The following is a 13571-nucleotide window of genomic DNA, read 5'->3' as shown; positions in this document are numbered from 1 at the left end:
TGAGATTTCTGAAATTTATATCCCAACAGACAGCAGAGATCTTCAAAGGCAAATGACTGGCTGAGGGTAGCATTGCAGGGCGAGGGGGTAGGGGGAAGAGAAACAACAACAGCAACAGGCAGAAATGGCAGCTAGGCAGGGTATCAGCCAAAAGAAGAACTCAGGCTGGTATTCAGGACATTTTCTTGGAGCTAAAACAAAGATTAAGGATTGAGCAATAGGAACAAGCATGCAGTTTGAGAACAGAGTCAATTTTACCATGTAATCTGTGTTACACAGAGCCATTCTTGCTATTAATCATTACCTCTCCTACAGGAGGGAAGCAAGCATGCTCTGCTGTAAACAGCAATCTAACTTTGCTGCTGCAAAACGAAACACAGCAAGACTGGAGTGGCAGAGTCCAGGATCTGGTGCTACCACTTCAGAGAGAGAGGCAAGGAACCCAGTGACAAGCAAAGGCAATTCCGACTTCAAAGTCTTACTTCAGGTTAAAGACAGGACTCTTCATATGGATGAATGCTTTTCTTTGTTTGATCCCGACAGTAACTACCATTCCACCAGCAATTCTGTATCAGCCCATTTGACTGCAAAGCCACTGGCGTACCCATTAAAGATTCACCAAACTCAGCAGCAGAAAATTTGACAGGAATATCACATTCATGCATGAAGGAATAGGGGAAAGGAGATGACAAGAGGCTGGAAACTGATAAAGAACATAGCTAAGCCTGTAACTGCCTAACTGCTAGGCAGCAGCAGAATGCAGAACATTCTGGAGCATTAGGTAGCATTGTCTCCTCTCCCAGAGGGCTATGCAAGGAATAGAATATTCTTTCCAAAGTCCTCTCAGGAGCTGCAGTCATCACACTGCAGGAGCGGAACTTGGTTCTCTCACAAACCTGAGGAACAGCCTTTGATAGCAGAGGCAGGAATTGCCAAACTTTCAAGCCTCAAGCTACAAGAAAAATCAGATCAGAGTAAGACCAGAAGTGCAAACATCCCTGGAACAGCTGAATGAAGAACACTGAGGTGGGTAGATATAATAGGGTCATAATACTGCTATTGTGTGAAAGAAGGAGAACATCCAACAGCTTTGGAAATACGCTGTTTCTAAGCACTGACTAAGGACAGTCATAGGGACTTTGGCTTTCCTTCCACATGGTAGCTAAACTCTTTCTCAACAGAATCTAAACTATCACCAGCAGCGTACCAACTCAGGTGAACTCAGGGAGGTAACAGTACTGTCACCTCTGGCCAGAATCAATCACAGGCACTGAAAGGGAAAAACAGATGGCCTGAGGTTGCCTTCAAGGAAGCTGGCTGTGGTGGTCAAGTTCCACAGCAGGTGTGGTAACAGCATTTCAGAAGTCTGAAGTAGAATGGGGAGCAGAAATGCTTCAATCTGTACACTGCAGAGCTGAGAAGTGGAGCAGAAAAGTGTTTCAGTTGAAGAGAAATAGCTTGGACTGCTGATTTGCTCTGGAGTTAGAGGGTCTAACCAGGCCAAAACTAGGATTGCCACATGTGCATGGGATCCAGCTGCACAGCTATTAGGACACAATACATTTTTTCTTTAGGGGATTCTTCTGAAGCTGCAGCTCCTGGTCTTGCAAAACCCATGGCTAGAAAGCTCTGACAGCGCATCAGCCCTCACCCAGGCAACTGATGAACAGCATGTGAGGGTTTTGGTACAGATCCACACAAGTGGCATATGAGTGAAGGATATAACTTGTAGAGTGTCTGCGACAGCCAGAACCAGAATATCACAGGAAGCCAGTAAGCATGTATGTATTCCAAGAGTATCACTATCCTCTCAAGGAAACGATAAATAAATAAAAAAATAAAATATCAAAGGAAACTGATCACAAGGCATTTCTTTTCCATCAGACCATTGAAAGATGCTGACATTCCACAGTGTGCACACTGCAGGCATTAAGTGTAAGGGAGGCAGGTGACACAGTAAAGATGCTGAGGAAGCAAAGCATTCTTTGATCTGCAGAGGCAAGATGCACCATCTGGGCAACAAATACCCAGGCTATTCCACACTAAAATGCTGTCCATGGGCTGTATACCAGAAACTGCAGATTACTGCATTTGTATCTTTATTTCTCAATGCTCAGAAGACAGAAGCAGCCCAAACACATGACGGTTTGGACAAGAACATTCATTGGCAACATGCTGGCATAATACCAACAAGGACTGACATAAGAACAGCATCAGAGAGGTGACAGACCGCTATGGCTCAGCAATTCACTTGGGCAGTAGGAAGAAGAGGGGAAGCGCTCTCCCATTGTCACTGCCACTCCGATACAAAACCCTGACCAGAAAGCAGACACTAATCTACATCTCAGCCCTGTATTCATTTGACAGCATGCTGAGGTTAGCTTAAAGGGAAACCAGAAAATTAGATACCCAGCCAGACTCCTATAAAAGTTTAAAATAGCAACACTATCACCACTCGCTTTTTTTGTCTTGAGGGTGAAGAGTGATACAAAGCTTAAAATTCGCTGTTGAAGCAAGGAGACTCAGCCTTTCCTCAGAACAGAGAAGCACCAGTCTTCCTGAAGGAGGCAACCAGGGTTCACTTGTCCCCAATTACATGTTAAAAAAACAACACTGGGTAACTAATGAACACTTACATAATTACAGTGAAGACAAAGAACTTGAGCTTTAATGTGACTTGAAATTAATAAGGTCAGATCCACAGCTCGTATGAACACGGCCTGAGATTTTAGCATGAAGTAACTTCCAAATGCCTTGTCTTCATTGGCTGGGTTTGTTTCTTTAAGCTAGCTCACACAGGACTGCCAGGCTGAAGTAAAAGTATGCTTGTAATTCACTAAGAAAGCAAAATTATTTTTAGCAGTGATAAAAAAAAAAATTACAATCAAGGAATCTTCCAGTAACTTCTGTAAGATAAGCACATTGACAGATATTTATAAAACCCAGATAGAATTCTGATATAAAAGAAGCCTATGTTAGATACCGTTGATATTCTAAATGAAGTCTTACTTGTTTAAAGTTGTTTTCCTTTAGAAAAAACCCTATTAAAAAAAAAAATGGAAAAAAAAAAGAAAAATAATTGCCCAAATTTTTTTTCTGTAAAAAGGATTCTGAAAAAAATGTTTTTAAAAAAGAATAAAACATCCATTGAATTTTTCCATTCAGAACAGAATTTGATTTCTGGATCAGCTGTAATAAATTTATTTTTTCTTTCTTTCTGAATCCATGCTCTTTATTTGTTTTACACATCTGTATCGTAAACCAAACATTTTTTGGAAGCAGAAGGAGAAGTAAAGAAGCAAAGAGCTCCAAAAGCAGCTTCCTCTAACAAAAGCCTAGCAAAGCCACTCTCCATAGCTCTCAAGGTATCCCAAACACCTTGGATAGCATGGCCTCCAGTCTCTTGCCTCCTTTGTTTTGCAATTTCACTGTGTAACTGTCAACACTTCTGTAAATTATATTAATTCCACTTGTTTGTACCACTGATTAATTCAGTAATATTTCTCAGGGAAGGAAAAAAAAAATCTTATAAAATTAGATTGACATTAGACTGAAAGATATACTTTGAACACACAAAGATGTGTTGAGAGTAATACAAGACATCATCTGGAACAGTGTAAGTACACGTTATTTAGAGAACAGAGCTATCTATGCTCCTGTTTACAGACCTTCACTAAAGCTTGAAGGAAAATAAATTACCTCTTCATCCAGAGGGGAAATTTGAAGCATTTGATAATTAAGAGTATTACTTCTCATTGCAAGGGGACATAGTCCCTGTTCTTTGGTACATCTCCTGATACAAATTGTCAAATATGGTTCCGAAAATTAGGAACTCAAATTCATATTTATGTTCTTACAGTAAAGGTGCCTTCCACCTAAGAATGCAAAGAGCCCTTTATCTGGAGATGTCAACATCTATTTCTTAATTAGCAACTTTCACAAAACAAAAGCAAAGCAAAACAACCATATGGGTACCTAAAATTCCGAGTGATGCTTACAGTTTAATAATGAAGACCATGACTAACAGCTGTAATTTTCAGTCAACGTTATTTTATTAAATTTGTTATTTAGAAACCCTATCAAAAACATTTGTGGAACCAGGTAAAAGGCAGGAAATTGGTTAATAAAATTCAACATAAAGACACAATAAAATACCAGTATACACATTACCTTAGCGTTCTCAAGTAGAACTTCATCTCTACCTAAGCCAGGTCCTATGACAACTGAGTGCAGTCGCGGTAACCACTTTTCCACCTCATGGACAGCATTGGGACTATCACTAAATGGAATTGGGAAAAAAAAGGCAAGTTTAAAAAGGCTTCATTTTAGTATTCTCAGAATCTGAGTTGAAGATGAAGACAGAAAGAGGTATTTCCTATCCTGAGTGTCAGGCAATTTTACCCTTCAAACTACCAAAACTCTGTAACCCCGGAAACATGGAATGGTTTGTCCAAATAGCTAAAATGAAACATTTCTCTCCATTCATTCCTTAAGGGATACCACATAAAAATGAGGAGGTAATTGCAAGTATCCACTATGGTTGTTACAATGTAGAAAAACAAAATCCAAGCAGGAAACCAACAATTCTTACAGTCTGTCACAATTCCCCATTTAATGCTTCTTTGCAGAGATTACACCTTGGAGAGAGATCCACTATCTCACAGGTATATACTGCGGCTTGCTGAAAACGATGCAAATATTTGTTACCCTGCATGGAAAAATGATAAATCTACTCATATACTTTTTTTGTCAGTTGCTTCACAAAAATTTTCTCCAGCTGAATTACTGCCAAAATGTCCCCTCTGCCCAAAAGGCAAAAGGAGAATCAAGCTATTCAGTAAGGCTTAAAAGCTTGCAATGCTTAAGATTTCTGTAGGACTCAGGTTTTGTCTACATTGGAAAAACGGTGACAAAATCCACTGCCAAATATAGCTGCCACAATACAGCATTCAGCCGCTGACCAGAACTGTTTATTTTGTTCTGATTAGTTTTGTTGTGTAAATAGGTCAGAATATTTTGAAAGCACTGCCCAACAAGGTAGGTTAATTCTTAATGACAGTACCAAGGGAAAATTTAGCCTCCCTCCCTCCCCACCTCCGACATAAGCGATGACAATAAATTAACATTTTAACTGAAGGATGGGGGAATAAAGCTCCCTGTAGGCTAAGCAAGGAGGTACTGTCTGACACTATTACTTAGAATATTTTGAGCTTGCAATACTTCAACAAAGCTCTATTATTACGGATGAAAGCCCTTGCATGTTTTTCATAACCAACAGCTGTACTGATGGGACACACCACTTGGGTACAAGTGTTTTGGTCGCGTCTGGCAGAATCAGCAAATTCCACAACAATTTCTGCAAGTGCCAGGCAGGAGCCCAGAGCTTTTGCAGCTGCACCGAGCGAGGCAGCCCGCTCAAGGCCGCAGGGATGCTGTGCCTCGCCTGGCCAAGGCCACCGACAATAGCTGCTTCAGAAATCCCTGGCTGCAGCAGTGCCGGCTCCCCAAAGGCGCCCCGTGCTGACACCACAAAACAGCTCTGTCAAAACAAGGCTGCTGCGTGGAAGCGATGACCCGCAGCAAGGGCAAGGGAGACAACGAACCACGTGAGGACACTGTTGTCCCTGAAGCAGTCCCCTGCTTAGCGAGCTGAAGTTGAATTTCCATTTGAACGATGCAGCTCCCTCCCATCTCCTCTCACTCGCAAGGAAACAGCAGTAGCTTGAGAACTGCCGCACAGCTTACCCTTTTTCCCCCCCCTGTATAACCACCTATCGGTTTATGATGTAGATACAGGCTGGCAATAAAAAATGATTCAATAAATACTTAAAGCACTATTAAAAAAAGCCAGTGCTTTTGTACATGGTAGGTTGGACATGTGAAAAACTGTCTGTGAACGAAACTCTAATAAAATATCACCAATTCTGAATACAGACCACTTTTTTATTTACATGCTGAAACTGATTTTATCTCTAGAAAAGAAATATGGATGTCAAATAGATGTATTTCTCATATAAATCATATATATCTATATATCATATAGAAACAGGAATACTGCTATATATACAAGGATGTTTGAATGGATTGGGTTCAAAATACCTCCGGATAGTAGAAGCCAAATACATTAAATAAATGTTCCATTAAACATAAGCTAAGAATAGAGCCATAGATAGTACCATAATTGCTCTGCTCTTTTACAAATATCTCATGCTAATAATCTCAAGGTAGAAAGTATGCCAATTTATTTATATTCAGGGTTGAAAAAAGGTAATTTTGTCTCCAGCCCAACTGATAATGTGCACTCTTCAAAACAAAGCCATCTCCTGGGAAATGAACAGTCCAACATTAAACCACTCCTGCTCACTTTGCCTCTGGTAGTAATAAAAACCTACTGTAGAGCTTTTCATCTTCAAAGCATTTTACAAACATTACATTCACATAACTCCTTTGCAACTTCACATCAAGAAGCAACCCAAGGCACATGAAGGGCCAAGAGATTTAAAATGGTGATAATTACTATTACGTTGCAAAATCAGCTATAAAAACATGCTGTAAAATAACTGATGGGTTTTGATTCTTCATAAAGAAAGGAGAACGAACATGGCCTCAGAGAAGCACCATGCCAACTACACTTTAAGAGACTGGATGTTCATAACAGCTGTACTGATGCAGCTAAAGACACCTTACAAATAGCCTGTATCTACAGCTTCTCTGAAAGTGGAAGGGCTATCGTGTCATCTTACAGTTTATTCCCACACACAGACATCAAAGTCGTAGCATTTTAAAGCTGATAGGGTACAAATGATTCACATGTAACTTCCTTCAGGAAGGGGTGTCATACTGAATGTTCATGACCATGGGATTTAGCATGAAGACAGAAACTCTTCTAGCTCTTAACAGCTACAGTCTATACAGAACATTTAAACATGCCCCAAATAATTCTCTACGCTGAGGTCAGCAGTCCTCTGCACCCTCAGGCTTCAGAGCAGGTAACACTCAAGCTGCCTATCAAGCACAGTCCCTGGATCACGTAGTTCCTCACCAGTTGAAAAAGTTGTTGGGAAAGGCTAGCTGGCACAGGCCAAAATCCTTGCCAAGGATCATCTGGATAATTTGCCAGTACAGATAAGCATGTTCAGGTACCTGGGAATAAATATTCCTTGGCAGTGTTTAGTTTATTACTACAGAAAAAGCCAATGTGTATTCTTGTTTGCCTGTGGATCAGAACCAGACCAAAAAAACCCCAAAATAATTGGGAGGCGTTAGCACAGAACAGGAGAGGTCCTCAGCTGTATGCTGTGTACTATGCTCACACAAGTAACGTTGTTACCTTCCTTTGTCCTTTCATGCCAATTTCTCCACCTGATTACTAACCTGATTTCAAACCTCTCCATTTAATTACCACCTCCACTGCCCAAGACATGCATGCACAACTGAAATTAGCACTGCATTTTTTAAAAGAAAGGATCTAGAAAGGTATTAGGCATGAAGAAGTCCCCTTGATGGTAAGAGATGCAATCTTCAGGCTCTGACAGAAAGGGATCAAGTAAGCAAGAACCAGTATTGCTTTTAGAGGTATAGAGCCATACGATATGTGACTTGGCTTTTTTCCAAATAGGAATCACAAATACAATACCCCTTCTCTAAAGCACAAAGCAATCCCTTGCGAGGCTGCAGGAAAACAGCATTTGAATTTCTGAAAGGAACGCAAAAACCTTTGAGAGAGACTTTGATTAACTAAAGGTGAGGGATTTCCCAAAATAAAGCAAGATTTTTGGAAAGGTTATGGGGCAAGAGACTGAGAAACGGTCTGGCTTTCCCATAATTTGAAAATACAAACCATGGACATACACGACAGGGATAATCGGGGAAGCTGAATCCAAGCAGTAACACCTGTAAACATGGAGAGTGAACTACAGTACTGTTGTGCAGATGTGTGCAATTAAAGATTCTAGTGACAGACCACAGCTGTAGATTTGCAGGGAATGGACAGATCTTCAGACAGCTACTTAACTTCAAGCTAACCACTACGTTTTATGTGACATGTTATCAGATGCCATTCTGATGAAAATCTAGATTATGACAGCTCACTATTGTTCAATCAAGCAAGCAACCAACACCCCTTCAAACCCCAAAAGCTTTTTCAAAGTCTTAGCTTGTCTGCAAAGCAACCAATAAAAGTTCTGACTGCATACAGAAAAGAACTATCACAGGATAAACACGATTAATAAGGAAAACTGAAGGAGCTTCTGTAACTTGTCTCATATCTGTGAAATTTAGTAAGTAAGAAAGTGTTTTACACTACTGTCAACAATAATTCAATGAATTTTATATATTAGTCAAAGCAGATCTAAACAAATAAGCAAGCATACAGAGAGTCTCACAGGGGGCCACACTATGAAAAAGGACCCCACAGATGTTTACCTATCAGTTTCCTTTGGCTATTAGTGAGAAGCAGGGGAGAAAGGCAAAGTTTCACTCAGTGAAGGCTGAGAAGACTGTGATCCCTTCGAAAGACAGACACAACAGCTTTTATCATTTGCCTTCCTTGAAATCCCTGTGTAGACAGAGCCAATGTGTGGTGTTCAGCATTTTGTATATTCACCTTTTTGCTCTTTTCTCCACCTCCAGAACATAGTGAGAAAAGTACTTTCCATGGCAAAATCTAGAATGATTCTTCAAATTAAACAGCACTGTGTCTCTCAAATGGTGAGGACAAGTTTTCTTTGTAAATTATTGGTAGCTTTAGGTAACTTCTGCCAAGTTAAAATCAATACACACAAAAAAAATCCTTATGTCTTGCCACCTCAATTATTTTTGCATACAGGAACAGCACTGGTTTGGTTATGGTGGTTATGGCAGTAATTGCTGGATTTAGTACTGCATGGTCTCACTATTGCCTCTTAACGCACAACCTCACAGTCTCTTACAACACCTTTAAATGAGTTTTGAAAAGCTAATACAGAAAAGAAAAACTTTCAGTCAAGTTTTTTATTCCTCAGGACTCTTCTGTATTTCACTATGACACAATAAAATTTAACATAAAACACAGTTCTGTAGATTTTCATCTTGGTGCAAGCTGGATGTAATAACCCTCCCCAAACCAACAAAAAGCCTGAAAAAACCAACAGTGGCTACTGCTCTTGTATCGCTTAGTTTCTGAACATCTTCCACAGCAGTTTGTAACAGACATTTGACAGGTACCACCTGCTTGAAAGTCTGCTCTAGGCTGGTCACTGCCTAGAGTGGGAGGACACCTGACAGTTAGGGCCTGAAACGCAACTCCCATCCTCAGCCCTCAAAAAAAAGATAATTTTGCTGTAGACTACATTTTATTCAAACACTGGGTTTCACCAAGGCAATAGCTTTAAATTATTACAGAAATCTCTAAACACAGCAGCCTTCCTCATTCAGGATGAATGACAGTTACTGTTGTTGCTTTCTATTGCTTTCTAGAGAAGGGAAAGGAATAACTGTGATAAAGTGCAGCCCTGTCATATTTTACATGGAAACAAGAAAATGTGAAGCGAAGTCAGCATGGGTATAACTGTGAGCTACAGAAATAGTAGATAAGCATGAATGACAGTGCAGACAGGAGGCGGTGAGACTGCAGCTCTTCACATGTGTTTTAGGCAGAGCTGGAACCACCTCAGTAATCAGAGATGAGGTTTGGACCTCACAAAACACCTATGAGTGAGACCTCCTGCTAGAGAAGGACACGGGACACAAGCAAGACTGCTGTCACCTGGTCAACTATACAGCTCCTTGCTGGACAGCATATTTTTTAATTCTGCTCATTATCTGTGCACACTCGGTGTGACTGAGGCAACTCCAAATGCATTAAAATGTTTCGTTGCAAAAGTCTGTTACGTAAACTCAGTCAAAGCCACTTTAAGAGGGCAGTTTCAAAAGCCAGCCTAGAGTCTTCTCTTCAAAGATGAGAAAAACTCTCTGATCTGAGGATGAAAGAGTTTTGGTTTTGTTTGTCCAAGCACTGCAGGTAATTATACTAATGTGAATCAAATGTTAGACCTGCTGACATTTAGATCCTGTCATGTTATACAGTACATCAAAAGGGTGAAAGATGGGACATAATGCGTAGCTCCAGAATTTAAGTAGTTATCTCAGAAAGCTAATCATTAACTACTGTGGTAAACCTTGGGTGAGGTCATTATTGGAAACCAGGCAAATAAGATAAGGAAAGACACTATGCTGGAAAGGTTAGGTCAAAGGAATTAAAGGCAAAACCAAACAGTGCAAAAAATGTTTGAGCATAAAATTAAACTAATTCTGTATTTCAAGAGTAGCTATATATGTCAATGTTTAAATCATCATTCTTGTAAATGAACTTCTAATTTCCAGAAGACCAAAAAGCTTGAGGCAGCCTCTTTTGGCCCCACGAACAGAACTGGAAATAACTTATTCTAGAAAAGATCATTCATTCCATTACCAACTGATGTGTCTCTCACCAAGCGCCTCAATCAGGTAGAGCAAATCTCACATGGGCATGAAGTTGACTGGATGCAATTTAGAGACCAAAAAGACATATATTTAATAAATTAAGATTAGTATATTAAAATGTCCCAAAAAAAGTTTAGAAGACAGAATTGTCATTTTCACCTAATAGGCTGTTGAAAGATCTTTCAATAGTGTTTAATCTGTAAATGCTGGGTAGACAGTATCTATTTTTTCTGCTACAATCTGGTTAAATGACAGAGAAGAAAATGAAAAAAAACCCCACAGACTGTAATGAAAGAGGGATTCAATACTATTCAAATCAAGCGTTCCTTTTCAGCCATTGAACAAGTTAATTTAGACACCAGAAGTGAACCTAGTAGGCTTTATCTGAATATTAACAACACAGCAGCAAGAACAGCAACCCATCATCCAGGTGAAGCACAGGTGTCACGAGCTCACAGTAAGAGACTGCTCTTAATATGTAGATACCACAGTATTTACTTGCTCCATATTCTACCTTCAAGGCAGCTAGAGTGTGAATCACCTACTGAGGTACACATTTACAAAAATGCTGTATTTACCATACCACATTTTTTATATCATAATAATGACAACAAACCCAAAAATGTTTTCCACAGCTGTTACTAGGACACCAGACTCTCATTTAGATATCAGATCTGTTTTAGTAGGGATTGGGTTGTCAACACACTACAGGCATCAGAGCCAACAACAAACTCTTTAATAATGAACCCAAATGCACTATACAAAGGGGGTCACCTCTCTCATGCACAGCAGAGCCTCTCACATCCTGTCGGAAAGAGCCTCAGAGGAGAAGAAGCTATTGCTTGACTATTTTCCGAGCTTTCTCACACAGACATGACAACAGCAGTCAAGGTCAACCTTATCTAGCCTTGTAAAGATAGCACAGGTATCAACACAATCATTTTACAACTTGCATTTAGATATATCCAAATATTTAAAGCAGCTGTAGTATGTTTTGATCTCAATCACATTACCAAGGCACGTTGTAACACCATCACCCCCCCACCCCACCCCCCAAAGTATAATGATAACAAAATATCTTGACCTCATATTTTCAGAGTTCATGGAAGTTGTCTGGACCTATTAATACTTCCTGTGAACTGACTTGATAAGCAGAGTCTGTCAAATATTCTTTCAAACAGACTACAATTAACTAAAACCATGTGACAGAATGAAGATGACAATGTAAATTCCCTCAGAATGAAACAGGCTTAAAACATCCCCAGAAAAACTAATGCACTTTTCATTTTTAAATGTTAAAACCAGTAAATAAAGGGACAAGCTTTTATCACATCAATATCCCTCTTTAGTTGACACTCAACTCTTAAGGCACAGATGATAGCTGAATCAATACCCAGAAGGCTAGAGTACTTCAAATCAGCTGTGGACACATGAGAAGACAGAACAAGTCTCAGCCTAAATGTCTGCTTTGCTGATTGTCAGCTGGGAAACAGACCTCAAAACAATGAGACCCTAAAATCTTCAAATTAATAATTAAAAATACAAAAAAACAGAAGCAAATCCCAGGCATGCCTGCCTTCACTCGAACTCAAGACAGATTAAATACCAAAGAAATCTAGTTCTGGTGTCAAATCACAGCAATATGGCAGGTGTTCAGAAGGATGAATTTGGCCAGGATCTAACTGGAGTAAAACGCTGCTACACACATATATATCTCTTTCTGATGTATCAGAAAGCAGCAAGCACAGCAGCACTCCCCACAGTGATGCTAAAAATCTTTGGCTACTTCTCACATTTTGAAGAGGTGGCAAAACCTCTTTTAGTATCACCTGGGTTAAGGACCTTTGCAACAACAGGGAGGAAAGGGACTACAGTATGGGGTGAATACACCTCCTGTCTTTTTATTCATTCTGCAGCATACAGCACAGAAGCAGCAGCTTTTTGCCAAGAAAGCTGGACACAAGAACACAGGTCCATAAACAAGTTTTGTTCACGGCACTGCACAACAGGATTAGAAACAGTTTAAACATACTTCTCTGAGTCAGCACATACAAACTGACCTTTATCTCTCCCTAAGTAGTTTGAAAAAAAAAAAGAAAAAACCCAAAAATGTTCTCATGTGATTCCTAGCTAGGCTGCTGTCTAAATGAGGGGGAGAAAGATCACAAAGTTTGTGTCTGCATGTTCTCTGCAGGTTTAATAGGGATCCAGCAGCCAAGTCACTTGGGAGGCATCTTTTGGGTAATAGGAGCGATCTGTGCTTTCTCCTTGACTCTCCCTGGTGACAAGAATTCTTGCACTTCTTCCAGCAGCTGATTCAAAAGAGAGGTTAGTCCCACATTACACAGAAGTAGTGTTTAATAGCTACCCTTGGCTAACACAAATAAAAAGTATGAGCTTCCTCCCACAAAGGACCAATGTTTTCGAATCTCCCCTCCCCATAATGAATCAGAAAGAGACAAAAATCTCAAAGATTGTTTGTGGGCCTTCTTTAAGACACTTGGCACTGATAAAAAGTCCTCAAATAACTTACGAGGAGCTCGCTACCCATGATTCGCTTTCATGATTTTTTTCAAATCATCAAAACATAGACAAAATCCAATAAAACCAAGTAAAATATGTTCCAGCAACACTGATCTAAGTTAAGCTTCTTCATTAATGGTAACTGGCCTCAACACACAGGCCAGCCTCATCAGAGTTTTCTCCCCAGTTATTTTTATTTCAAACTGAAAAGAACAATCTTTTCCAAAATCCAAACCAAAACTTGAACTCTCCAATGAACTAGAAGACTTTCAGCAATTCTGGCAATCTTTACTAGTCCATACAGACCCATTGGTATAACCAGCTGGGAGGAAGGTTCTAAATCCGTACCTAGTTCAAGGGTGACTTTTTTGGAGATAATGGAAAAATTACGTGACTTCTTCAGGACCACAAGAAATTGATGACCTGACATCTCATTCTACTTCTCTGATAAAACTCTTGAGATCAAGGAGTGTATCGACTGTTGACTTTACAAATTGTCTGACAATCAGGTTAGAAGTGGGCTACTCAGCAGTATCTTGATCTTTCCTGGCCTACAGAGAAAGAAAAACTCTGTAAGATTATAAAAA

General features: G+C 39.8%; 1 protein-coding gene across 7 annotated transcripts in view; it reads right to left on the bottom strand.

The window, feature by feature from the left end:
- The window catches only part of NAXD (NAD(P)HX dehydratase), a 53832-nt gene that overhangs the window by 25509 nt on the left and 14752 nt on the right, over window positions 1-13571 (bottom strand). For all 7 annotated transcript variants that reach the window (XM_055702778.1, XM_055702774.1, XM_055702776.1 and 4 more), the window contains one exon: window positions 4171-4279. In XM_055702778.1, coding sequence (XP_055558753.1) covers window positions 4171-4279 — 109 coding nt within the window. The remainder of the gene's footprint in view (window positions 1-4170; window positions 4280-13571) is intronic.

The sequence above is a fragment of the Falco cherrug genome, chromosome 2, assembly GCF_023634085.1.
Source record: "Falco cherrug isolate bFalChe1 chromosome 2, bFalChe1.pri, whole genome shotgun sequence".
NCBI classification, from domain to species: Eukaryota; Metazoa; Chordata; class Aves; order Falconiformes; family Falconidae; genus Falco; species Falco cherrug.
The sequence above is the reverse complement of the archived record's forward strand: the minus strand, read 5'-3'. Positions and strand labels throughout refer to the sequence as shown.